Below are 27,488 nucleotides of genomic sequence, written 5' to 3' on the forward strand. Positions count from 1 at the left end.
TTCACTCATCCACCCATTAAACTGTCTATCAACATCTATTAAACAATCTGTCTATCAACATCCATTAAACTCTCTGTCTATCAACATTAATTAGACTATCTACATTCAACTTTTAAATTACTTACTGTCTCAGGCTTTAAGAGTACTCTGGCTCTCTTAAGACTAGCCAGTTAAATTGATTACACCTGTGTCAACTACTCTCAGAGAGCTGTATCAGTGTCTCTCTTAGCAAGAATATAAGGCACATTCCATCCAACCTTCTATCCACTCATCTTCTTCAGACCATTCACTCATCCACCCATTAAACTGTCAATCAATATCTATTAAACAATCTGCCTATCAATATCCATTAAACATTCTGTCTATCAACATTAATTAGACTATCTACATACAACTTTTAAAGTATTTACTGTGGGTCCCTCTCAAGCAGCGTTTATATGTCCTCCCTCGCTCCTCGATCCTCAATGATCTACATAAAGAAAGATAGAAGAAGGGCTAGACTATCCCATTGTTGCCGCTCCATCATTCTTTATGTAGATCAGTGAGGAGCGAGAGAGGACGCGTAAACGCTATGAGAGGCACCTTCTGTCTCAGGCTTTAAGCATACAATCTCATTAAGACTACAGATCCTGTTTCACTACTTCCTCTGTCCACAACTGTTTCAAAATAAAGGTCCTCACTGCAATAATACACTATTAAATCATTTAACCATTGAAACTACTCAACTATTGAACTGTTCAACCATTCCAACTGTCAGTTATCATCCTCTATGCCTCCAGTCAACTACATGAAACCTCCATGTACCTAGCAACCAACATAGCAACCATTAAAATTAAGTGTTTATAACCGTTTCCATAGCAACCAACATGATTATACTGCAGTAACTTCTTGTTTCCTGATAGTGGCCACCATGGATACCCTAGCAACAAATGTTTCAAAATAAAAGTCCTCACTAGCAAGTTAGCTAGTTAGCATGGTTAGCATAGTTAACATTGTTAACATAGTTAGCATTTGTAGCATAACTGCAAAAAATCATCAACTAAGTTAGCTAATCAACCTGGTTAGCATTGTCAGCAAATTTAGCATTGTTAGCATAGTTAGCATTTTTAACATTACTGCTAGAAATCATCGGTTAAGTTAGCTAATCAACCTGGTTAGCATTGTTAGTAAAGTTAGCATTGCTAGCATAATTAGCATTTTTAGCTTAACTGATAGAAATCATTAGCTAAGTTAGCTAATCAACATTTTAACATGAATAGAAATCATTAGTTAAGTTAGAACTGGAATGTTTCATCTTTAAACTGTCTACCTTCACACTATCAACTCTCTGTAAACTATGCAACCACCATGTTTACCCTAGCTACACCTCAGTAACCATATCTACATTATCTATCTATTTTTGCATTTTCATGCACTGGTAATTCCTTGGAATTGCATTTCTAGTTAAACTTCTTCTTCTAACGCAGCCAATTCAGCTTCAACCGTTTAACGTAGAAACTTCATTCAAACGTTGTTGCGTAGGTCTTGCTTATGCCATGCCTGCTTTGTATTTTTCAACTTTGTAACTTTTATACTTTTTAAACTATTAGTTAAAAACTATTACCATTTCCCCCATAGACTTAACATTGCTCATTATGACATCACGGCAGCAATTAGAATCTTAGGCCAGGTGGCCGGCCACCTGGGCACCAACTGTCAGTTTCTCTGGCTTTAAGCATACAGTCTCTCAGAAGACTACATCCTGTTAACTGTTTCCTCTGTCCACAACTGTTTCAAAATAAAAGTCCTCACTGCAATAATACACTATTAAATCATTTAACCATTGAAACTACTCAACTATTGAACTGTTCAACCATTTCAACTTTCAGTTATCATCCACTATGCCTCCAGTCAACTACATGAAACCTCCATGTACCTAGCAACCAACATAGCAACCATTAAAATTAAGCGTTTATGACCGTTTCCATAGCAACCAACATGATTATACTGCAGTAACTTCTTGTTTCCTGATAGTGGCCACCATGGATACCCTAGCAACAAATGTTTCAAAATAAAAGTCCTCACTAGCAAGTTAGCTAGTTAGCATGGTTAGCATTGTTAGCATAGTTAGCATTTTTAGCATAACTGCAAAAAATCATCAACTAAGTTAGCTAATCAACCTGGTTAGCATTGTTAGCAAATTTAGCATTGTTAGCATAGTTAGCATTTTTAGCATTGCTGTTAGAAATCATTGGTTAAGTTAGCTAATCAACCTGGTTAGCATTGTTAGTAAAGTTAGCATTGCTAGCATAATTAGCATTTTTAACGTAACTGCTAGAAATCATTAGCTAAGTTAGCTAATCAACATTTTAACATGAATAGAAATCATTAGTTAAGTTAGAATTGGAATGTTTCATCTTTAAACAGTCTACCTTCACACTATCAACTCTCTGTAAACTATGCAACCACCATGTTTACCCTAGCTACACCTTAGCAACCATATCTACATTATCTATCTATTTTTGCATTTTCATGCACTGGTAATTCCTTGGAATTGCATTTCTAGTTAACATTTGGTTTGCTTCAGAATCTCATAAAACTTCTCCCTTTCCCCACTGAGCAGGATGATCAGGGCACGGTTCTGAATGACACATAGTTGTTCTACCTCCATCAATTCCCTCTCCTCTACATTCAGTATGTCACACACCTTCAGTTTGCTGAACACAGAAGTCATGGTCATTCAGTGTATTTATTTCAGAGATTATAGTAAACAAAACATGACATGAGCCATTTATATTGGCAACATTTATTTGATGACACCAAATCAAAGAGTTAAAAATGCTGCGAGGTGTTCACACACAAATCTGTTGAAGCCAATCAAATTCATTTGGATAAAAAAAGATTCATGAAAATACATTTGGCAAAAAAATTAAACAAATGTATACATCTTCCTGCTATTCTGAGCCACTCAAGATCAAGATTCAAGATCTTCCACGAGGTGGGGATCGGTTTTCTTCAGAATCTGATAAAACTTCTCTTGAGCCTTTTCTCCCTTCCGATCGAGCATGACGATCAGAGCACGGTTCCGTTTGACAGAAATTTGTTCGGCCTCCACCGTCTCCCGCTCCTCTGCGTCCAGAACGTTGCCTGCCTCCAGCTGGTTGAGGACATTACTGAGTATGGGCATTCGCTTCTCCAGTGTTGCCTTGTGCTTGTTGAAGAAGTTCAAATCTACAAATATGGTAAAACAATTGATGAAATTAATATTTTTTAAAATGAACTTATTCATGTAGTAAGGTCACTGCATGTAGCTCTAGATACTGTAAGAGCGTCAGCTAAATGTTGAATAATAATGTTGGCTAAATGTGTGTGTGCGTGTGTGCGCGTGCGCGCGTGCGTGCGTGCGTGCGTGTGTGCGTCTCTCTCTCTCTCTCTCTCTGTGTGTGTGTGTATGTCTGTGAGTGAGTGGGTGAATGAGTGAGTGAGTGAGTGAATGAATGAATGAATTAGTGAGTGGGTTAGTGAGTGAATGAGTAAGTGGGTGAGTGAGTGCTTACTGGTCTGCCCCTGATCCTGGCCGGGCCCTGGAACACTAAAACAGAGAGAGAGAACACAGCATGTTAAAACAACAACAACACAATGTGCTACCAAAGCCCACCCTGGTTACAGTAGGTGTCACCCTGAATACATTTGGATAGAGCTTGAGATCTAATTCACTTGAGGAGGGAGAGAGATCCATTTCACTAGGAGAGAGAGAGAGAGAGAGATAAATAGTGAAAGGAGGGAGCGAGAAAGGGAGAGATGGGAAATGACCAATAAGACAGGGGGGAAGGGATCATAATCACACCTAAGTTGCTGTTCATTTTGAGATGTGATTAAAATGTGCAATAGATGACAGTAGTTCTTTTTTGTTTCATTTGATTTATTCTGGATTTGACAAATCATAATCCAATGGATAACATCTTAATAAAGTGTGAACATGGTCCTTGGTGTTGGTGGACATTTAAAGCTACATTGTGTAGTTTTTTGGGTCGATCATGTTGAATCACTTGATGACCTCTGACGCTTCTTACGGACACGGTGTTCAGCAGTGAGGGCTTGAAGCACAGAATTTTAGAACAGTTTTCTATCTCTGTGCGGCTGGCGCATGGCAGACGTGTCTAGTGGGCTTTGCTCCATTAAAAACAATGGAGACCCCACTAAGGGCCGCCAGGGATAGCAGGGGGTCTGCACAATGAGGTTGTGAGGTTACCAAAATGATATTTGTGCATATGAAATGTATAATAAAATAACACACCCAATTGGATAATCAAAACTCTGTATAATCCAAATCCAAAAACATCCAAAAATCCCAAAACATCTTTTTGTTCCAAACTTAAAATCATGTAGGTATTTATTACTGTACCTCTGACCTCTGAACTTGCATAAGCAACCTTCAGGTCGGGCTAGGCTAGGCATTGGTAATTCATCCCCTGATAGGAGTTTGGGTATAGGGGGCCCTGGCTTGTCTTAGACACAGAGGGCCTTCAAGGAAAAAAGGTTGGGAAATACTGAACCAGGATATTTGTGGTACAGCTTCCGTAGATAGTAAATTGTACTTGGAGTGGGGGGGAGCTGGAGTCTGTTGCAATATACAATTTCACCGCTAGATGGGAGAAATTACCCCAATAATTAAAGAATATCCACAATGTAGCTTTAACACAGACATACTGCATACAAACACAACATTTAACACAAATCAACTGAGGTTCAGCAGCATTCTAAAATCAGAGCATCACTGTTTAATTTGAAATAATCAATCTACTCTAACTAAAAACATCTGTTAGTCAATTCCTTAAAAATGCCTGATGTCTAAAAACCCTCTGGTATTTACAATTTTGAGGAAAAGCAGCAGATTATTCCACAATATGATACCTGTAAATAGAAAAAAGCACTTCTAGCTGTTTTGTTGACTCTGGGCACTTTATATTGTGATTATACTGTGTGTAGATAACCCTGTCATTTAAGTGTGTTTTTTGCTGTACTAATAGTTTTATATTATGTACTTATGGAAATGAATATGTTCTTATCTGTGGAGAGCGATTTAGAGTTACAGACTTTTATTTTGAAACTGTTGTAACGTCCAACTCACCGGAAGGAAGAACATTCAATGAGGCGAAACTGAGAGTTGTTACAGGACGTATGATAAAGTTCTCCGTGAATATTTGTGAAGTTAGCTCCTTTACTGGAGAGTCCATAAGCTCTTACGGTGTTTGTACATGTTCAATAGTATTACACGTTGTCACACTGCTTTATTAAACGTCGGCGTAATAAATAAAATTGAACTTAATGCAACATCAGTTTTGGAGCCATCCTTCAGTAGAGGCAGCTACAGTAAGAGCTTCAAACTCATCGAGTATCCTGCCGCTGCGAAGACCGAAGACGAGTGAGGGAAAACGGAGGGATTCCACGGTCCTGATTCACCCTACGTTCTCCATATCGTATGGACGGAGCTCCATCTCCTGCACTGGCCGAGACCGACGCGAGAAGCGACGTTACCGGACCTGCAGGCAACGGGAGCGCTGTAACGGAGCAGCGAAGGGCTCGGTGGATGCGAGACATGGTTAACGGGTTCGAATGAACACAACAGCTAACAGGTATGAAAGAATTGCTAAGCTAAACAACGACAGAAGAAACTTTTTTGGCGCTAAATCCAACAAAAGAAGACGAGACTGTTTTGGCGCTTAGCCTACTTAAAACAAAGAGAAGAGACTGTTTTTGGCGCTCAACTCACGAAACACATTTACATGCATGAACATTTAAACTGATCCGTTTTGCATTCTACTGGACTCATTCAATGTAGCCTATGCAATTGATGTGGATATCTTTGACTTTTCATGGTTTAACGTGTATTATCGTGACATTGTTGTATATTTCATACAAGTTGGCAGATTGAATAGTTATTGAAGTTCTTCAGTTATTTTGATGTGCAGGTTTGATATGTTAAAATGTCACAGTCAGAAGCACCAGAAGAGTCTAATGAGATAGACGAACAGATACAGAGTCTCCAAAAGGGAATCGAAGAACTTAATGTCACCTTAGAAAGTGAAACTGATTTAGAAAAAATAGAAGAATTAGAAGGGGAAATTCAAAACAAAGAGCACACGCTAAATAGCCTTCAAGTGCAAATACAAAATGACAAAGATAACAAAGACACACGACACTCAAAGCGCTCTCGCGTTCCCACTGAAAAAATGCTCGCTTATCAAAGAGAAGAAGCACAGAAAAAGGAGAAGAAATTCCTTACTGCATATCAGCATTGGAAAGTTGAGGTCCGCAATACACGTGAACAACTAAAATCAGACATTACAACAACTCAGCTAGCTCTCCTCGTTGACACACTAGAAGAAGCAAAGAATAATGTAATGAAGCTATACGACGAAATAAGACAACTTGTTACACCTTCACCTGACATAAGACGTCGTGTAGATGCATGTGAGGCTGTGACCACAGACATTAACAAAATTACATTTGAGAGAATAGCAGGCATTGACGAATTTGATGCTGAAAGAGAGAGAAACCGCCTCCGTACACTACTTGAATGTGATTACGCTCATTCTATCTATGGGTCCGCTGTCTCTAAAGTGAGCCATGAATATAGCCAACACTCTAGCGCGTCCTGCTTAGCAAGTAAACGCGCCGACGCTGCGGCAGAGGTTGCAGCTCTAAAAGCAGCTTATGAAGTGCTCTTAAAGGAAAGGGAACAAAAGGACAAAATACAACAGTTAGAAAATCAACATAAGAAGGCCCTTGAATCCCAAAAATTAGAGCTAGAAAGATTACAAGCTGAGAAGGACCTAAAGGTAGCTCAAGCTAAACTAGAAATGCAATTCCAAGGAATTACCAGTGCATGAAAATGCAAAAATGTGTAGATAATGTAGTTATGGCTACTAAGGTGTAGCTAGGGTAAAGATGGTGATTCCATAGTTTAAAGACAGTTGATAGTGTGAAGGTAGACAGTTTAAAGCTGAAACATCCCAGTTCCAACTTAACTAATGATTGCTATTCATGTTAAAATGTTAACTATGGTAACAATGATAACCAGGTTGATTGGTTAACTTAGCTACTGATTTCTTGCAGTTATGGTAAAAATGTTAACTATACTAACAGTGCTAACCAGGTTGATTAGCTAACTTAGCTAATGATTTCTAGCAGTTATGCTAAAATGTTAATTATGCTAGCAATGCTAACTATGGTAACAATGCTAACTTTATTAACAATGCTAACCAGGTTCATTAGCAAGCTTAGCTAATGATTTCTAGCAGTAATGCTAAAAATGCTAACTATGCTAACAATGCTAAAGTTGCTAACAATGCTAACCAGGTTGATTAGCTAACTTAGTTGATGATTTCTAACAGTTATGCTAAAATGCTAACTATGCTAACAATGCTAATCATGCTAACTAGCTAACTTGCTAGTGAGGACTTTTATTTTGAAACATTTGTTGCCAGGGTATCCATGGTGGCCACTATCTGGAAACAAGATGTTACTGCAGTATAATCATGTTGGTTGCTATGGAAACGGTCATAAACACTTAATTTTAATGGTTGCTATGTTGGTTGCTAGGTACATGGAGGTTTCATGTAGTTGACTGGAGGCATAGTGGATGATAACTGACAGTTGGAATGGTTGAACAGTTCAATAGTTGAGTAGTTTCAATGGTTAAATGATTTAATAGTGTATTATTGCAGTGAGGACTTTTATTTTGAAACAGTTGTGGACAGAGGAAACGCCATTTAACAGGATATGTAGTCTTCTGAGAGACTGTATGCTTAAAGCCAGAGAAACTGACAGTTGGTGCCCAGGTGGCCGGCCACCTGGCGTAAGATTCTAATTGCTGCCGTGATGTCATAATGAGCAATGTTAAGTCTATGGGGGGAATTGTAATAGTTTTTAACTAATAGTTTAAAAAGTATAAAAGTTACAAAGTTGAAAAATACATTGCCCACATCGCGTAAGTAAGACCTACGCGACATAGTTTGAATGGAGTTTCTACGTGAAGCGGTTGAAGCTGAATTGCGTGCGTTAGAAGAATAATAAGAAGAAGTTGAAGACTAGGAAGAACAGTACAGTGCATTTTCATGCACTGTAATTAAAGGCCTACGCCCAGGAAACCGATAGAGAAATAAATGCTCTGCACTTTGATTATGATTTTGAAGTGAAACCAAAAATAGAACCAATTACTGCACAACAAAAACCCAGCATTGAAAGCACATTGTCAAATGGGGATATGTCCTCTTTCGCCCAAGCACTTCATGACAGCATAGCCTTAAGCAGACTTCCAACGCCAGAGCCATCAGTGTTTACTGGTGACCCAATCCAGTTAATAGAATGGAAAGCCTCCTTCATGACACTTGTTGACAAAAAGAACGTCTCTGCTGCAGACAAACTCTTCTATCTAAAGAAATATGTGAGCGGCCCAGCCCGTAAAGCTTTAGAGGGAGCCTTCTACAGAAGCGATGATGTGGCTTATCATGATGCCTGGAACCGATTAAATAGCCGCTATGGACAGCCATTCCTCATACAGAAGGCTTTCAGAGAAAGACTCGCAAACTGGCCTAGAATCAACTCCAAGGACGCAATCAATCTTAGAGAATATTCTGACTTCCTGAATGCTTGTCAAGATGCAATGCCCCATGTGAAGGGTCTCCATATCTTGAACGACTGTCAAGAGAACCAAAAGCTAGTGCAGAAACTACCTGACTGGATCATCTCTAGATGGAATCGGCAGGTCACACAGACTTTAAGTCGAAATGAAGAATTCCCAACGTTTCATGATTTTGCTGCATTTGTGGCAACGGAAGCAGAAATAGCATGCAACCCTGTAACTTCCTTTCATGCTCTCCGCTCTTCAGACACAGTTACGGAAAAAAGAAACCCAAAGGAAAACAACGGAAAGGTTAGAGTGTTAAACACACAAACGAACGATGAGGATCAAAGTAAAACAGAGAGGCCATCTGCAAAGCCACCATGCACATTCTGCCAAGACAGTGAGCATCAGATTTACAATTGCACTGAATTCACACCTAAAGACCTGGAAGAGCGTAAGAAATTTGTACAGGAAGGAAAGCTTTGCTATGGCTGTCTTCGACCAGGGCATATTTCTAAAGACTGTCGCCATCGACACACATGCAACAGTTGCAAAGGCAGACATCCTACTAGTCTACACGACCACAATTTTGTGAAGCAGTCAAAGCCAATTCCGTCAGTTAATCCACAGAAAGGGCCAAATGATGCAAGCGCCACAGCTCTAAATGTGGCTTCAGGTCAAACTACTAATACCTCTATGATTGTGCCAGTATGGGTGTCCACGAAGAATAACCCAAACAATGAGAAGTTAGTATACGCATTACTTGATACTCAAAGTGACACCACATTTGTTGATCAAGCAGTGTGTGATGCTCTCCAAGCTGACTCCTATCCTGTTAGATTAAAGCTGACCACAATGTTAGACAAGGGCACAGTTTTGCAGAGTAGTAGAGTAACAGGCCCTCAAGTAAGAAGCTACAATTCAACTAATCACATTGATCTCCCACCCGCCTACACAAGAGAATGCATACCAGTAAATCGCACCCATATCCCCACCTGTGAGACCGCCAAGAGTTGGAGACATCTTGTGGCTATCGCTAAAGAGATCCCACCTCTTCTGGACTGCGAGATTGGTCTGTTGATAGGTTATAACTGTTCAAGAGCAATGGCTCCCAGAAAGGTAATTGTGGGCAATGACGAGGAACCTTATGGCATACAGACAGATCTTGGGTGGAGTATAGTGGGATATTCACCAGCACGCCTTGACATTTCTCAAACCAGCAGTCTATGCCACCGCGTGGCTGTTAAAGAGCTTCCCTCTATCACTGCAGCAGATATCATTCACATCTTAGAAAGTGACTTCAAAGACACCAGTGAAGACAATAAGAAAGTGTCACAAGAAGACATCTTGTTCCTAAACAAAATGAAAGAAAACATAAAGAAAAACAGTCTTGGTCATTATGAAATGCCCCTGCCATTCAAAGAAAGACCCGCACTACCCGACAACACACAGCTCGCCATAATTAGACTCAATCACCTAAAACGAAGGTTATGCAAAGATCAGACATTCCGCAAACATTATACTGACTTCATGAAGGAAATCATAGACAGAGGAGATGCTGAGGAAACTGTAGAAGATAGCATTAAGGGAGAGACCTGGTACTTACCTCATCACGGAGTATATCATTCAAAGAAGCCAGGAAAGCTGCGTGTGGTCTTTGATTGTTCGGCGAAATACCAGAGTACATGCCTAAACGATCACCTACTCCAAGGGCCAGACATGATCAATAATCTAAATGGCATTCTTATCAGATTCCGTCAGCATCCCGTAGCTCTGATGTGCGATGTGGAAAAGATGTTCCACCAGTTCCATGTCAGTGAGAATGACCGAAACTACCTACGCTTCCTTTGGTGGAGGGATTGTGACTTAGACAGAAAACCAGATGTGTTCCGCATGAAAGTCCATCTCTTTGGTGCCACATCGTCACCTGCATGCGCTAACTACGGATTGAAACACCTAGCTCAAGAGTACAGCAGTGAATACCCCCTTGGAGCTCAATTTGTAATGAAGAACTTTTATGTTGATGACGGTGTTGCCAGTGTGCTTAATACAGAAGATGCAATAAGATTAGCCTCAGAGGCAAGAATGCTTTGTGCAAAGGGCGGTCTTCGGCTGCATAAATTCATGTCCAACGATCAAGCCGTAATGGAAAGCATCCCTAAATCAGAACAGGCAGAGTTGAAGGATGTTGAGTTCACCTTCGATGATGTCCCATTAGAAAGAACACTAGGTATCCAGTGGCATAGAGAATCTGATTGCTTCAAGTTCAGAATCCAACTCCAAGATCAACCTGCCACAAGACGTAACATACTATCCACAGTGGCTTCGGTGTATGACCCCCTTGGGTTTATTGCACCTGTGTTACTTGATGGGAAAAGAATCCTGCAGGAAATGTGTAAACACGGCACTGGCTGGGATGAGCCCTTGCCGCCTGCGCTCAAGCCACGGTGGGAGTGCTGGAAAGAGGATCTCGCAAACCTAAAGGAACTAAGTATACCCCGCTGCTATGCACCTGCTAGTTTTGGAGAAGTCACAAAGGCAGAATTGCATCATTTCTCTGATGCGAGTACTGTGGGCTATGGCCAGTGCTCATATGTAAGACTCTGTAATCAAAGGGGAAACATCCATTGTGCTCTGGTGATGGCAAAATCAAGAGTGGCTCCCATGAAATTGACCACCATTCCCAGATTAGAGCTGACAGCTGCTGTCACCTCTGTGAAGGCAAGCAGCATGCTTAAAAGTGAACTGGAGTATGAAAATATTGATGAGTTTTTCTGGACAGATTCTAAAGTCGTACTTGGATATGTCAACAATGAGGCACGGCGCTTCCATGTATTTGTTGCAAACAGAGTGCAAAGAATACACCAGAGTTCAACACCTCAACAATGGAAATACATCCCCACCGAAGAAAATCCGGCAGACCACGCGTCGAGAGGATTGACTGTTAGAGAGATGCTGGCCTCCAACTGGTTTACCGGACCCAAGTTTTTATGGGAAAAGAATATTGATCTCTCCAGGGAAGTCTCGTCAGAGCTGTTAGTAGGAGATCCAGAGGTTAAAGTAGCTCGAGTCCTAAACACAGTAAGCACAGATGAGATGGGTCTAACAGACCGTCTGTCCAACTTTTCTTCATGGTCCCGTGCAACCAGAGCTGTCGCTCGCATTCTAAGGTGGACAAAGAAAGACAAATCAAACCACCTAGCAACTGTAACAGAAAGAAAGAAAGCAGAAAGTGTCATAGTTAAAGCTCTACAAAGTGAGACGTACAAAGATGAAATAAATACAATAAGACAGGGAAAAACGTTGCCACAGAACAATGAATTGTACACTCTTGATCCCTTCATAGGAGAAGATGGTGTCCTTAAGGTGGGAGGGAGGCTCGTCAACTCCTCATCCTCATATGCCCTTAAATACCCCATGGTCATTCCTAAGAGTCACCCCATAACGAAAATGATCATTGCTGACTGTCATGAAAAGGTGAAACATCAAGGGAAGGGATTCACAATGAATGAAATACGATCTAATGGATTTTGGATACCTGGCATGAATAGGGTTGTGGCATCCTACATTCAACAGTGCGTCATCTGCAGAAAACACAGGAGACCCACTGAAGAACAGAGAATGGCTGATCTCCCATCAGAAAGAGTAGACCCCTCCCCGCCATTCAGTTATTGCGGCATGGATTGTTTTGGTCCGTTTATAGTTAAACAAGGACGGAACACTTACAAAAGATATGGCCTTCTATTCACATGTTTCTCTTCCCGTGCAATACACATTGAGATGCTGACCGACCTGTCCACAGACACCTTCATCAATGGGCTGCGCTGTTTCATCTCCATACGCGGTACGGTCAGACAGATAAAGTCGGATCAAGGAAGCAACTTCATCGGAGCTCGAAATGAATTACGCGAAGCGTTAAAGGAAGTCGATTCAGAACGAGTAGCCGCCTTTCTATCAAACAAACAGTGCGACTTCATCATGAATGCACTACATGCAAGTCATGCTGGAGGAGTGTGGGAGCGACAAATCAGGACAATAAGGGCCGTCCTCAACACCACTCTCTCACTTTCCCCAGGAAGGATAGATGATTCTGCTCTCCGTGCCTTCTTTTATGAAGTGATGGCAATAGTAAACAACAGGCCCCTCACTGTTGCAAATTTAAATGATCCAAACAGTCCAGAGCCCCTTACGCCAAATCACTTGCTTACGCTTAAGTCCACCGTAGCGCTACCACCACCAGGCGACTTCACTAGAGAAGATCTGTACTCACGTAAAAGGTGGCGACAGGTACAGTTTCTAGCTGAGCAGTTTTGGAGTCGTTGGCGTAAGGAATATCTTGCCAACATCGCCACAAGACAACGTTGGCACGTTACAAAAAGAAACATACAAATAGGCGACATAGTGATGATGAAAGATGAGGACTTACCTAGAAATGAATGGCGTCTCGGAAAGGTTTTGGAGACTACAGCAAATAAGGATGGGCTAGTTAGAAAGGTTAAGATACAGTTGGGGGACAGAAACCTAAATGAAAAGGGTAAGCGTATCACCAAGCCTTCAGTAGTTGAACGCCCCATACAAAAGCTAGTTCTATTAATGGAGACTTAAGAAATGAATTTAGGATGTTTTACTAATTCCTTCTACTGAGTAATGCTTTGGGTTTAAAATTCAGTTCATGATTTAAAAGGTGTCAATTCATGATTTAAATGTGTTAAAAATGTGTTTAAGGTCAATAAGCTTACATGATTTCACAGTGTGTTAAGTATACATTCTTCAGATATATTCTCTGATGTTTTGATGTTATTGAATGTTAAAGGAATATTTCGGTATTTTACACTTTAAAGGGATAATCCGGAGTGAAATGTACTTTAGATCAATTTTTCGGACTATTGGGCGTACATACGTTGAGTTGACACCAAAATCATGTCATTCGGATGTATTTTGAGAAAGTTCGAGCTGACCGTTTTTAGCCAAAACTCGTTAGCCTGGAAGTGACCGGGGCAGGTCCTTTCGCCGCTACAAAACGCTATTTTTATACCTCTTCTACTGTTCCAAACAACACTACACTTACGTGGTAGTGAGTAGAGGGTCCCTAAAGCCAAACCGAAGTATCCCCACGTCTTTATGTGGTCGGATAGAGAGTCCAGAATGAATTTAATCGAGTCAGTACCTTTCCGGAAATGTCGTTGCTGCAGCTAGCAACGTTTTCACAACACTTTACTAACATTTCCGGAAAGGTACGGACTCGATTAAATTCATTCTGGACTCTCTATCCGACCACATAAAGACGTGCGGATAATTCGGTTTGGCTTTAGGGAACCTCTACTCACTACCACGTAAGTGTAGTGTTGTTTTGAACAGTAGAAGAGGTATAAAAATAGCGTTTTGTAGCGGCGAAAGGACACGCCCCGGTCACTTCCAGGCTAACGAGTTTTGGCTAAAAACGGTGAGCTCGAACTTTCTCAAAATACATCCGAATGACATGATTTTGGTGTCAACTCAACGTATGTACACCCAATAGTCCGAAAAATTGATCTAAAGTGCATTTCACTCCGGATTATCCCTTTAAGCCCGTTTTCTGTTTTGCCTAACATGCAAACGATTGTTTGACACCAACATTTTGACGATTGAGCCTGTGTCTGCAATTTGGCAGCTTTAGAATCTTCTCTGCATGGCTTTAACATTGCTCCCTATGTGCATAAACTATTCTGTCCTTAAAACACCCCTAAACGTTAGTTTTAAAAAATGTGCAACTCACCGAATGGTTACTGGTCTTCAACGATATTCTGTAGCAAGTTTTGCAGCGAAATTCAACTTCTGTTGTGTTATATTAGGCATTTTGTAAATCCCATTGGTTTCTGTAGTAAGACTCATTGCTTGTTGATATTACTCCGCCACCGTCTAGTGGTCTGGAGTGTGTAATCTTCAGATTCAAATACAGAGCGGAAGTTTATACACGGTTGTAGGGTGATCTGAAAAAGTAGTTCCAGGATTTACAAAATGCCTAATATAACACAACAGAAGTTGAATTTCGCTGCGAAACTTGCTACAGAATATCGTTGAAGACCAGTAACCATTCGGTGAGTTGCACATTTTTTAAAACGAACGTTTATGGGTGTTTTAAGGACAGAATAGTTTATGCACATAGGGAGCAATGTTAAAGCCATGCAGAGAAGATTCTAAAGCTGCCAAATTGCAGACACAGGCTCAATCGTCGAAATGTTGGTGTCAAACAATCGTTTGCATGCTAGGCAAAACAGAAAACGGTCTTAAAGTGTAAAATACCGAAATATTCCTTTAAGCCAGGGTAATTTTCTATGGAAATCATTCGTACCAGTGGTAAATGTGAACTCATGATTTGGTGGGAGTGTAGATAACCCTGTCATTTAAGTGTGTTTTTTGCTGTACTAATAGTTTTATATTATGTACTTATGGAAATGAATATGTTCTTATCTGTGGAGAGCGATTTAGAGTTACAGACTTTTATTTTGAAACTGTTGTAACGTCCAACTCACCGGAAGGAAGAACATTCAATGAGGCGAAACTGAGAGTTGTTACAGGACGTATGATAAAGTTCTCCGTGAATATTTGTGAAGTTAGCTCCTTTACTGGAGAGTCCATAAGCTCTTACGGTGTTTGTACATGTTCAATAGGTAGTATTACACGTTGTCACACTGCTTTATTAAACGTCGGCGTAATAAATAAAATTGAACTTAATGCAACATCAGTTTTGGAGCCATCCTTCAGTAGAGGCAGCTACACTGTGTATGAACCATTTCTGTATGAGAGTGTAAATATTTTAGAGCAGAGCCATTAATGACATTATACACACATTTCCCAGTCAGCAAAAATCAGTTGAATCAACGTTTGAATATGAATCAGCAGAAATACTGAAACTACATTGAAGCCTGACAATTGAAATTATATTGAACTTGTCTTGAATCATCTTTGTGTTGAACCATCATTGGATTTTCAACCATATTGCCATTTTATCAATAGTGATTCAACTATCACCTAAATGAGAATCTACATTTAAATTTCAGTTGATTTATGTTGAAATAAATGGTTGAATCAATGTGGTTTAAACATTATCTAAAATCTATACGTACAAATTTTAGTATTTGAATTACTGAACAAAATAACAACAGAACAGGGCTTGTTTTTTTACATTTAATTCAGATGTATCTAATTAATGTCTGCACAAAACTTGACATTTAAATGATAAAAACAAAAGGCTGCAACCAGGGCTCCACGTGAAGATGACACTGTGGGAGAGAAGCAGAGACAACAGTCATCACAATGGAACTTTTGGCAGAGTAGACAGTACTACAAAGCAACTATGTATACAGCAATTAAACTCACTTTTTATCCTCCTGAAGGCCTGCTGTGTATGTTTTCTGTCATAATGTCGAGCAGCCACTGAAATACCTGAATAATGCAAATATTGTATCACATGCATATTTTAATAAATGTGGACTGATTGGATTGTTAATCAGCTGAGTACGGTGCGTCTGATTAACAATAGGGCTCGGGCACACGCCTTGCATTCTAGGGATATTGCCGCCATGTTGGTAGCGCACCGAACGTGATGTCCATTCATTCAGATGCAGAAGACAAGAAGCAGAAATATAGTTTTAGCGATTCATTTCCTCTTGCGATCGTGGGTTGCACTGTTACACCCCACTACACAGCAACATACGACCAAGAAGGCAAAAACTAAGTAACAGGAACACACTAATAGGCGGGAGTAAATCCATAGTAATCCATAGTAAACTATACCTCTTTTGCTATCTGGGTTTAGTATATTGTGTGCTTGTTTTTAATTATGGTCTCAATGTATTAAATTGTGCACTCAATTTAGTAAATAATGTGCACATTTTACTATATTGTACGCACATTTGACTAAATTGTGCATTCATTTTACAAAAAATAAAATAAGAATTTAGTGAAATGAGTGCACAATTTAGTCGAATGTGTGCAGGATTTACTCAATTGAAAGCACAATTTAGTACAATTATAGCACCATTTAGTAAAACACTGCACACAATTTATTAAAGCTACACTGTGGATTTCTTGGGTTAATTTTTTAAGGAAATTTCCCCATCTAGCAGTGAAATGGTACTGTATATTGCAACAGATTCACGATTTACAATCTACGGGAAGCTGTATGAGGTTATTTTACAAAGGTAAACGTAAAGTAATATGTAGTCTGTGAAACTATAGCTCATATAGGCTATATACTTCATGCAAGATGAATAATGTTGTTGTGGATTTGATATTTTGGCTTAGGCTATATTCAGCGAGCAACTATAGGCTACCCAGCCTAACACCAAATCGACCCTTCGAAAATTCTAAAACAACAATGTCTTTTAATACCTCAAAATAACATTTGATAAACTCGAAAAGCACTCAGAGAGCGCAAACCTCCGCCAAGCCTAACCGCCTCATGTATCCAGATGGTGATACGGATCATTCCCAAAATGTAATCCTTTCTTCCTTGGGTCACTTCAGACCATCCCTGTAAATTTAATCGAAATCCATCCATAACTTTTTGCGTTATCTTGCGAACAGACAGCCAAACAAACCCAGATGAAAACATAGCCTCCTTGGCGGAGATAATAATGAACTTTACATTTTTCAGTGGCCATAAGTGTGTAGATTTAAACAAAATTTGATTTGGTTCTTACCGGGGCTTTTACCTCCACAAATATCCAGTTTTGTTTACCACGCTCGGAATTTAGTGCTGGCATGGTTCACTGGTGGTAGGTTTCGTTTTCGTTATGGCTGTGTCACAAGCTTAGTGTACTGTATGTGCAGGTTCCGACACATTATTTGACATTACTGTACAAGATATGTAGGGCTAGTTCAACATAACGCTAACATGGTCTTCTATCTCCATACGAAGAGTCAGAGATCATCAGGGGATCCTGCAGCCGCGAGCACAACTCTGTCGTTTGGTAACGTAAGCGCAAAAGACACAGCTAGAATTGAAAGTAGGCCTATGTCCCTCTTTGGCTAGCATATTCTTAAGATGGTGGCTGAAACATGGCTGTCGCCATAGAGCCATATCACGCATATGTATTTTGCATGGCAGATTCTACGCTTACGAGAATACTTTGATGTATTGATGGAAGTAATTACTCATGAATGAGCAGTCATTTTTGGAAGAAAACGTGTTTTTGCTAAGAATCGACTCAAAAAACTACACAATGTTTTCTTTAAATTGAGTGCAAAATGTAGTAAAACTTGCGCAGGATTTAGTAAAAGGAAGACATAATTTAGTTAAATGAGCACGCGGTTTCTGAATATACACCAAACATATCTTGCAATGACTTCTCCAGAGTTCCGTACACATAAACAGGTGCATCATCAGAGACTTCACTACACTATAAGCTATAATGTTTGGTCCTCATTTACTGAGTGTACGATAACCAGCATTAAGTAGCCAAAACACTATTGAGTTGAATTACGGCTAGATAGAGGATCCTAAAGAATAATACAATGTATTTGATAAGACTCTTTATAATCGTGACTGCACCCATAATATTATGCTCTCCACAATAATGATTTAACGAGTAACTTCACCCCATAACTCCACCCACTTCACATTTCTGAAAAAGGCTCTTCAAAATGGGCAGGACGCTCTGAAATTTGGAAGGGAGTGCAGCCCTGCTGCAGCCTATCAACCATGGTGATTTTGTGTCAATCTGGGAATGAGTGCATGGCTTATCACAGGTAGGCTAATCACGGCAGCAGGTGTTGGGGCGTTTCATTCCTAATTTGTAACGACCCTGTGACGTAGTGTTGGACGAGAAGTGCAGGACAACGTCAGCATTCCAATAGTATTTCGGACCAACATGCCATGGCATGTTTCAACCTGTAGAGGGCGCAGAGAGCAATATCTCCAATACAAAATCATACGAAATGTTACTTTTGTCGAGAAACACGATTTTTGTCAATATTAACCCTGGTAATAGTATAGTTCACCACTCATGAGTATTTTCAATCAATCAACAGCTCAAAAACATATATTGGGGTGCAGTTACCCTTTAATAGGCTAAGTTTAAATTGACAAACAGGCTGCTTTGTAAATTATCAAAGAATAGACAAAAACACACCTCCTTTTTTGATGCCTAAATAGTTGAGGGACTGTGATGACGTCATAGATGTGGAAAAACAATTAAAAAATAAGCATGATATTAACCTGAAGGGAAATGATTTTATGTAGCAGTTCACATACCCTTTCCCTTTGTTTTTCTCCTCTTGATTTTTCTCTCTCCCCTTTTGTCCCTCATCCTGTAAATAACAAACTGTTATAATGGTAAAGATGTGATACTGATATAATTATGACTTAATTTTACAAGTCTGTCATCAAGGCTGACCTACTCTCTAGTATTATAATCACGCCTTGGTTGCTGATTGACATGCAATGGAACCCAAATGTAAAATGGCTGGCAGTGGGTCCTTACCCCTCCTTGCTGTGCGTTGGGCACTCCTCCGTAGAAATTAAGAGGGCCGTTGACGGTGCAGCCGCTCATGGACGGGGCGTTCACCATCCCTCCAGAATGAGCTGACACATTTACGTTGACCCCACCTCCTCCTCCGGACTGCAACGGGTTAGATGACTGACCTCCCACTTAGTGAGGGATAGGAATAGAGAGATGGAGAATGAAGGAATAACAGATGATGGAAGGGAGTCAGAGAGAGAAATGAATGAGAATAAGAAAGATAGAGGGAACAAGAGAGTGAGAATGACAGGGAGAGAGAGAGAGGTGGTGAAGAAAAGCATAAAAATGAAACAGAAAGAGTCACAGAGAAAGTACACACGAGAAGGTGAAAGGGAGAAAAAGAAATGAGAGAGGGAGAAAGAAACAATGAATGCGCATAACTCTTTCCAGATACATCAAAACAAGCATGTCATTACAGACAGTCAATTATTCACTTACAATTTGCCAGATCCTCCTTCAGCTTCGTGGCCAGCTCTTTTTGGTCTATCTTCTCCAACATGGCCGCCATGATGCCCCCACACTTGCTGCTGCTGTACGCCTCCACCATCAAATCTACAGTTTCGTCTCTGGTGGCCTTGTGCAGCTTTCCCCATTTGACTTGACCATGGTCACGTAGTCGGTGCTTAAACTGGTCAAAGCAGTCATCTGCGAGTGTGGACAGTGTGTCCCTCATCACTTCCTTCAGGGCTGCATTCATCGTGGGGTCCAGATGTGTCTGCTACACAGTAAAAACAGAAGTGTTCATTTAAAGGATCACTCCACCATTTTTTGTAATCCTAGACTATAAAGTGATGCTTTATTTGATAATCTAGTATCTCAATGCATGCAATCTGTCTGGCGCATGTAGGCCTACTGTTTCTTTCTACTTTGATACCTCTGCCGGTGCCTATTCATTCACGTGACCTGAGTGTGCTTTGGATGATTTTGTTCACATCAAAAAGCCTGTCGCTAGAGAAGCTAGACCTTTAGATGTCACTATCGCGTCTATCACCCTCTTTTTTCCTGTTGACAACAGTGAGTGTAGTGAGGAAACTTTGATGAAGGTTGTGTGCTGAAATGTTGGTTAGATAAATATACAAAAAGAGATTGGCGAGTGCGGCTACTCTATATTTTTACTATAGTGGGTCATTCCACAGGTTAGTTATGCTCGCTACAGGCTCTGTTGATGATGACACATACTTGGCTCTGCTCACAGATGGTGGAAATGCAGGCTCAGCACATTAGACAGCACCAAGCTTCAAATAATTGAAGCGGTTAAAAAAACAGTTCTCTGTTGGTTGAAAAACACCAACTGGGCGTCGACCAATAAAGAACAAATGTTGGATTGCGAATGGGAGCAGGCCCTTTCTCTGTAGGTGGAAATAGGCTGTGAACCCATCAGTATGGACAGGAACATTCCTCACCCAGAGACTTTATATCAGTATGTATCAATATTGTTACCTTATGCTACTGTATGTTTACTGTGCTCCATCTTAACTATGTGATTCAAATGGTTGGGGTCACTTAGAAATTCACATTTTCCATTGTGGCCCTCAACTTTTGCATTTGCCATGCTTCTCTCATAAAAGGCTTCTCCAATTTAAAAAAAAAACTTTGACTTTTATTATATTACCCCGATTTGAAGCAGTAATGTATGGAGTGGTATTTGTGTCATTTTAATGCAAACAAATACAATTTCAAGGAAATAAGTAGCTATGAGAACAAAAACCAAAACGTTTTTAAAGTAAGAAAACTTTTGTTTGCAGACTACAATGTTTTGCTCATCTAAAAATGTTGCTTGCAAATTGAGTTTTCCCTCATTAAAATTAAAGTTTAAGTTTTACCTCCAAGTTAAACTGGACTTTTGCTATACATTTTGAGTTGATGTTTTGACATCATAGTTGAACAGGACATAATAGGCTTGCATTTAAATACAAAAAAAATATATTCTATATGAATATATATTGTAATAGTCATTATAATATAGTAAGATATAATAGTCATTATAATATACTGTAATAATAACTTAGTTCTCCTTTTTAAAACTTTCCTAGAAAACACAATGGGCATTAGTGTAAAAAATGACATAAAATAGCAGACATCGTATTCAATAAGTAGCTTAATACCTGTTAAGAAACACACGTTTGCCCTGTGGAAGCCTTAAGAATGGGATGTCACTTAAGTTCATATAGTCAAGGCAGGTGACCCAATGTACTTTTGGCATTAGCCTATAGTGTACATGCAGTATTTTCAGACACATCTCTTACAGGAAGAGATACAGCAAAAACAAACATGGGTGCCTGATGTGATTTTGACTACGCCAGTTTGCAGTATGTGTTGTATGTTTTTTTTCCACCAACAGAACCACACCCCATGAACCATTCCAAAACATTTCAAAGATAAATCGGCTCTGAACCTGAAAAGTTGGTTTGGAGCAAAAACATTTCCTGTTAACTACAATGGCTGTAGTGAGGAAATCTTGATAAAGACTGTATGCCGAAACATTGGTTAGATGAATATACAAAACGAGATCGGCATGCGGCTACTCTATATCTTTACTATAATGGGTGTGTCATTCCACAGGTTAGTTATGTTCACTACAGCCTCTGTTAATGACACATCCTTGGCCCCTCTCAAAGCTGGTGGAAATGCGAGCCGGTTAGACAGCACCACACTTCAAATAAATCTGGATGGAACCGGTTAAAAAAAACAGTTCTCTCCCAGTTCCTGCTGGGCGTCAAACAACAGAGAACAAATGTTGGTTTGCGAGTGGGAGCCTTTTCTCTGTCGGTGGAAAAAGGCTAACTGTGAACCCATCAATATGGACTGGAATAGTCTTCACTCATAGACCATATATTATGTTCTCTGTACTACATCTGAGCTACGACTCAAATGTGTGGGGTCACTTAGAGATTCACATTTTCCATAGTAATAATGCCCCTCATCTTTTGTATTTGTCATGCTTTTCTCGTAAAAAGGCTCCTCCAATGATTAGAAAAAAACAAACAAAAAAAAGCCCAATGACATTTCTATATATATATTTTTTAAATAACATTTTATGGAGTGATTTTGTGTCGTTTTCAATGCAAGCAAGAAAATAGAGCCATAAGAACAAAAATCGAGATTGCGTTTTAAAAGTTGATCAATTTTGAATAAAAAACTTTTGCTTGCAGACCAAATGTTTTTTGTACGTCTAAAAAATGTGCTTGCAAATCTAAAGTTCAAGGTTTACCTCAAAGTTAAACTTTTGCTCTGAATTTTGAACGAGTCGAAAAGTTTTGCACACCAAAGGTTTTTGAAGCGAAACGTTTTGATTTCATAGTTGAAAAGGACGTAATAGCCTTGCATTATGAATACACAAACATATATATTATATATAATAAGATATGACAATATACTTAAATATATATAAATATTCCCCTTTCCCCTTTTCTAAACTTTACTAGAAAACACACTTGGCATTAGTATAAAATATGACACAAAAATCAATAGGTCATATGTTATCATACTATTTTTTTTCTTTCTGTAAAGCAATTACCCTGCAGCATTTAGTTATTTTTTCTGTCTTTGTGCCTCAGTAGTTCTGGAAAATAGCATACAGTCAACTTTTGAGGTGGCTTCCCCCAGCCTAACACTAGGAATTTCACATCTCTCCTTTGTATTTTTCATTTAACTAGTCTATGATTTTCACAGTAATAACAGGAGCAGAATTGTTGGTTGGATTGATTCCATCGAAGTCACAAATCTAGTCTAGGCCGATACATCACAATTATTGGAGGTGAAGAGGTTTTTAAAAAGTTTAAAAAGTTGCAAATCCACTGTCCTGAAAAATATGATAACATTAACTTACTGAGTGTCAAGGTTCCGAGGTTGTATAGAAATTCCAAAGACCAAGAGATGTGGCGCTCACTGGTATTTTATGTCAGCTGAAAAAAAAAAAAGAACTCGTTGTTCCAGAGTCTCATATTTCAGATTCCAGTTCATATCTAAAGCCTGAAGTGATCATGGACTGTCCCGATCAAAGACTACCATTGGCAATATCTTTTTGCTTGTTATCTCATTATCAACTATCTGACAATGTCAGAGAAAGATATTGACATCTCGCAATGCATAGCCACATACAAAGAAGTATAGCATAATAGTAATGATAGCATTTTCGTCATCATACAGTCTACATACTGTACATCAGATTTTTATGTAAGGAGTAATGTATAGAACGTCGGTATAGTTATCAGGAAAATAAATCCCAGCAGGGTGAACAGGACTCCGGCACACTTTACACTCAACAAATGATGACATTTCAAGGTTCCAAGGTCACATAGAAAACCCACAAGAGAGCCAAGCACAAGTGGGTGGTGCTTGTTCCATCACTGGAATGTCAACTAAAATACCAAAGATAATGTTGATCCAAAGTCATCATTTAGATTCCAGCAAGAAGCCCGGTGTGATCTTGGCTGTCCCAGTGCACTGTGAAGGATATCTTTGGTTGTGGGAATAAATGTTTGTGTTTGTGTTGTGGGGTTTGTGTCTGTGTTTATAATGTCTGAAGTCAAAACTGCAAGCTCATTATGGTGGTTTGGCTGGATTCCTTTGACAACAATTGAGCCCAACCTACAGCACTGAATCAGAATCAGCTTTATTGGCTTGCGTGAACAAACAAAAAATTTGACTCCGGTTAATCTTTGCACTCAAGTACAACACTCAACAATAACATAAAAAAAACAGTAAAGAATAAGAAGAAAAGAATAAGGGCTGTAAGCTATGAAAAAAAAATAAAGGAATAAAGGATTGTGGTAGAACAGGACAACAACAAGAGCAGCCAGGCAGCTACAGTGCTACACTGTGGTGGCATGCTTGTACAGAGGCTTCCTTTAATGCTCTTATGGCTACAAGGACAAGGCTCCACTGAGACTAACCATTCTTCACAGCTATTATAACCAATGGTAAAGGTTACATTTTAAGCGTACCTAACTGTCATATGTATGTTGGTAAAGAGACTAGTGAGACTAAACAGCATACTTATCCTCCAGAGGATATCCACAACATATTTGTTATATTTCTATTTTTCAAGTATATCAAAAAGAGAACATTTAATGTGTGTGTGTGTGTGTGTGTGTGTGTGTGTGTGTGTGTGTGTGTGTGTTTGCATTGGTGTGCATGCGTTTGTCACTCTGGCATCTAAGTTATGACATATACAATATGTATGCTAATAATACAAAACAACACACCCAAGAGTTTCATTTAATTAGTCTGGCTGGACTCCAAGGCCCAACCCTGTGCATTGCTGTAGAACAGGATCAGGCAGAATAAATTAGGGCTAGCTATACAAGTGTGAATTGTTTGCCTTATAACTAATATCTAGATATTGTGCATGATTAAGAGTGAGGCTGTTAGCCATACTACAGATTTTTCCTGTATGGACATTGTACTGTTTGTATGCTTATCAGGCACTTGGAGACGACGGGAGTGTAATTTCTCTGTGAAAATGCCACTGCTAATTTGATAAATATTTTACTCAATCAAGCAGTCAGTCTGCCCGTCAGTCAGTCAGAAAGTCCCTAGATGCAGCCACATTTCCTCAGCCCTGGTTTCATCTCAGCATTTTATGCTTATATTTAGTATATTTTACTTATTTTTGGGATGCAAAAAGTATAATTATAAGTGATCCGATCTTAAAACCAGCAATTTCAGCTTATGTTAAAGCAACAGTTCGGAATTTTGGACATACATGTAGGACCTCATTTCCAACTTAGTCGAGGTGATATAGATCGGTGAAGACCATTTTCAGTGAATTTCTGCCCTTCCTTGAGTTGCAGCGTTCATCTCGTGCTAACCTGGTGCCGAGATAACGCAAGTCAACGGTAACATCCAGCCTGCCACTGAAAACACTCCACAGAACACCCGAAACAAATAAATTATAACGGCAGATTATCGATGCGCATGGCATGCCTGTGTTGATAGAACAATGTTAGAAATAAAACTAACCTTGCATCGCATTGCAATAGCCTACTTTGTTCCCTGTATGGCAGTGGCGGATTGATATTGAGAAACTAGTCCCTCAAAATGTAATAAATCATTGAGTTGCAAGGTTAGTTTTATTTCTAAAATTATTCTATCAACACGGACATGTATATCGATAGTCTGATGTTTTAATTGACTTGTCTCAGGTGTGCTGTGGAGTGAGTAAGACTGTTGTTGATGTCAGACTGATGTTACCGTTGAAATGCGTTAGCTCAGAACCAGCGTTAGCAAAGGGGAACGCTGCAACTGAAGGAAGGGGTTAAACGCAATAAAAAACGGTCTCCACCGACCTATATCACCTCGGTTAAGTTGGAAATGAGGTCCTATGTCCAAAATTCCGAACTATTCCTTTAACCCTCATGTTGTCCTCAAATCTTACCGACGTTCGTTGTCCTTGGGGTCAATTTGACCCCAGCTAAAAAAACTCTCAAAATATGATTAAAATTTTTTTTTTTACACAATTTTTTTTGTGGTAGGTACTTAACAAGAGTGTAATAACCACCATCAAAAGCCCTACAAAACAATCCCACCCCCCCACCCCCCTTTATGAACCCTGGAACCCTGACTGGCAATATGGCCAATCCAGTGTCAACAGCCCAAAGGCTGACTTTTTGGACTTTTTCAGACCTGCCAAAATAACTTATATGTAATATGTACTTGTATATGCAATAATGATAATAACTACATGTTCTCATACTATTACAATAATAATATCCATAATTTGTCAAATATTCATTTTCATCATGTTTCATAAAAATGGGGTCAAATTGACCCCAATACCACCAACGTAACTATTTTTTTTACAGGACATTGGAAACATATTTTTGTGCAAATTTCATGTTTACTCTGTTGTACCCTTCAAATGAGGAAAAGTCATGAAACTTGAAGCAAAACAAAAAAAGTGAACCATATATTTTATGATGTTAAACATGGCTTGGGGTCAAATTGACCCCAAGGACAACATAAGGGTTAAGTTTCCAAATACCTCTGTAGACATGCTTATTTCTAGATTTTTTATTTATCTTATTTCAAGAAATCTTGTCAAGTGAAATTATGTTGCTGCATGGACAGATAATTTCACTTGTTTTGAGTACCTTTTACCTCAGATTTAGTGGTATTATCTTGATTTTTTTCACATTGAATTGAAACCCTGTATTTGAATTCCTTGTACAATTTTATTTTCATTGTGTATGGCCCTACCTCTCTTGCACCTGCAATCACTCTTACACAAAATACACTTTTATATGGTATTAAAATAAAATAAAGTTTATAATTTTTAAATATCTTTTGTTGCCATTTTTAATGTGCCCCCCTGGTTTAACACTTGCCCCTCCTTGGCACCCTTAGTCAAAATGGCCTATAACCGCCACTGTCCAAAGGCCTGCGGATGGTGCTATTGAGCAAAGGGTTGAATGATACTGTAACACTCACACACACACATACGCACACACACATCAACAGATTCACACGCACACACACGCGCACACACACACACACACACACACACACACACACACACACACACACACACACACACACACACACACACACACACACACTTTTGTACACAAAAGCAAACTCGTTATCATACTATTTTTTTTCTTTCTGTAAAGCAATTACCCTGCAGCATTTAGTTATTTTTTCTGTCTTTGTGCCTCAGTAGTTCTGGAAAATAGCATACAGTCAACTTTTGGGGTGGCTTCCCCCAGCCTAACACTAGGAATTTCACATCTCTCCTTTGTATTTTTCATTTAACTAGTCTATGATTTTCACAGTAATAACAGGAGCAGAATTGTTGGTTGGATTGATTCCATCGAAGTCACAAATCTAGTCTAGGCCGATACATCACAATTATTGGAGGTGAAGAGGTTTTTAAAAAGTTTAAAAAGTTGCAAATCCACTGTCCTTTATCCTGAAAAATATGATAACATTAACTTACTGAGTGTCAAGGTTCCAAGGTTGTATAGAAATTCCAAAGACCAAGAGATGTGGTGCTCACTGGCATTTTATGTCAGCTGAAAAAAAAAAAAAAGAACTCGTTGTTCCAGAGTCTCATATTTCAGATTCCAATTCATATCTAAAGCCTGAAGTGATCATGGACTGTCCCGATCAAGGACTACCATTGGCAATACCTTTGCTTGTTAGAGAAAGATATTGACATCTCACAATGTAAAAGCAGGTACAATGTAGGCAATGCATAGCCACATACAAAGAAGTAGCATAATAGTAATGATAACATTTTCATCATCATACAGTCTACATACATCAGATTTTTATGTAAGGAGTAATGTATAGAACGACGGTAGTTATCAGGAAAATAAGTCCCGGCACGGCGAACAGGACTCCGGCACACTTTTCACTCAACAAATGATGAC

The 27,488-nt window shown here is 39.4% G+C and overlaps 1 protein-coding gene across 5 annotated transcripts; it reads right to left on the reverse strand.

The window, feature by feature from the left end:
* Positions 1–2,769: 2,769 nt before the first annotated feature.
* Positions 2,770–27,114, reverse strand: LOC134085142 (uncharacterized). Of its 5 annotated transcripts, none has more exons than XM_062539927.1 (7): positions 27,053–27,114; positions 22,943–23,018; positions 19,552–19,831; positions 19,075–19,241; positions 18,846–18,901; positions 3,537–3,571; positions 2,770–3,210 (listed from the first exon to the last, which is right to left on the reverse strand). In XM_062539927.1, the coding sequence occupies exons 3-7, from the start codon at positions 19,808–19,810 to the stop codon at positions 2,954–2,956; spliced, it is 774 nt and encodes a 257-aa protein (XP_062395911.1). In that variant the 5' UTR covers positions 19,811–19,831; positions 22,943–23,018; positions 27,053–27,114; the 3' UTR covers positions 2,770–2,953. The 5 variants fall into 5 exon arrangements, with proteins under 5 accessions (XP_062395911.1, XP_062395912.1, XP_062395913.1 ...); XM_062539928.1 differs by lacking the exon at positions 27,053–27,114 and adding an exon at positions 23,484–23,582; XM_062539929.1 differs by lacking the exon at positions 27,053–27,114 and adding an exon at positions 23,272–23,290.
* Positions 27,115–27,488: the final 374 nt, after the last annotated feature.

This window comes from Sardina pilchardus, chromosome 1, assembly GCF_963854185.1.
Source record: "Sardina pilchardus chromosome 1, fSarPil1.1, whole genome shotgun sequence".
NCBI classification, from domain to species: domain Eukaryota; kingdom Metazoa; phylum Chordata; class Actinopteri; order Clupeiformes; family Clupeidae; genus Sardina; species Sardina pilchardus.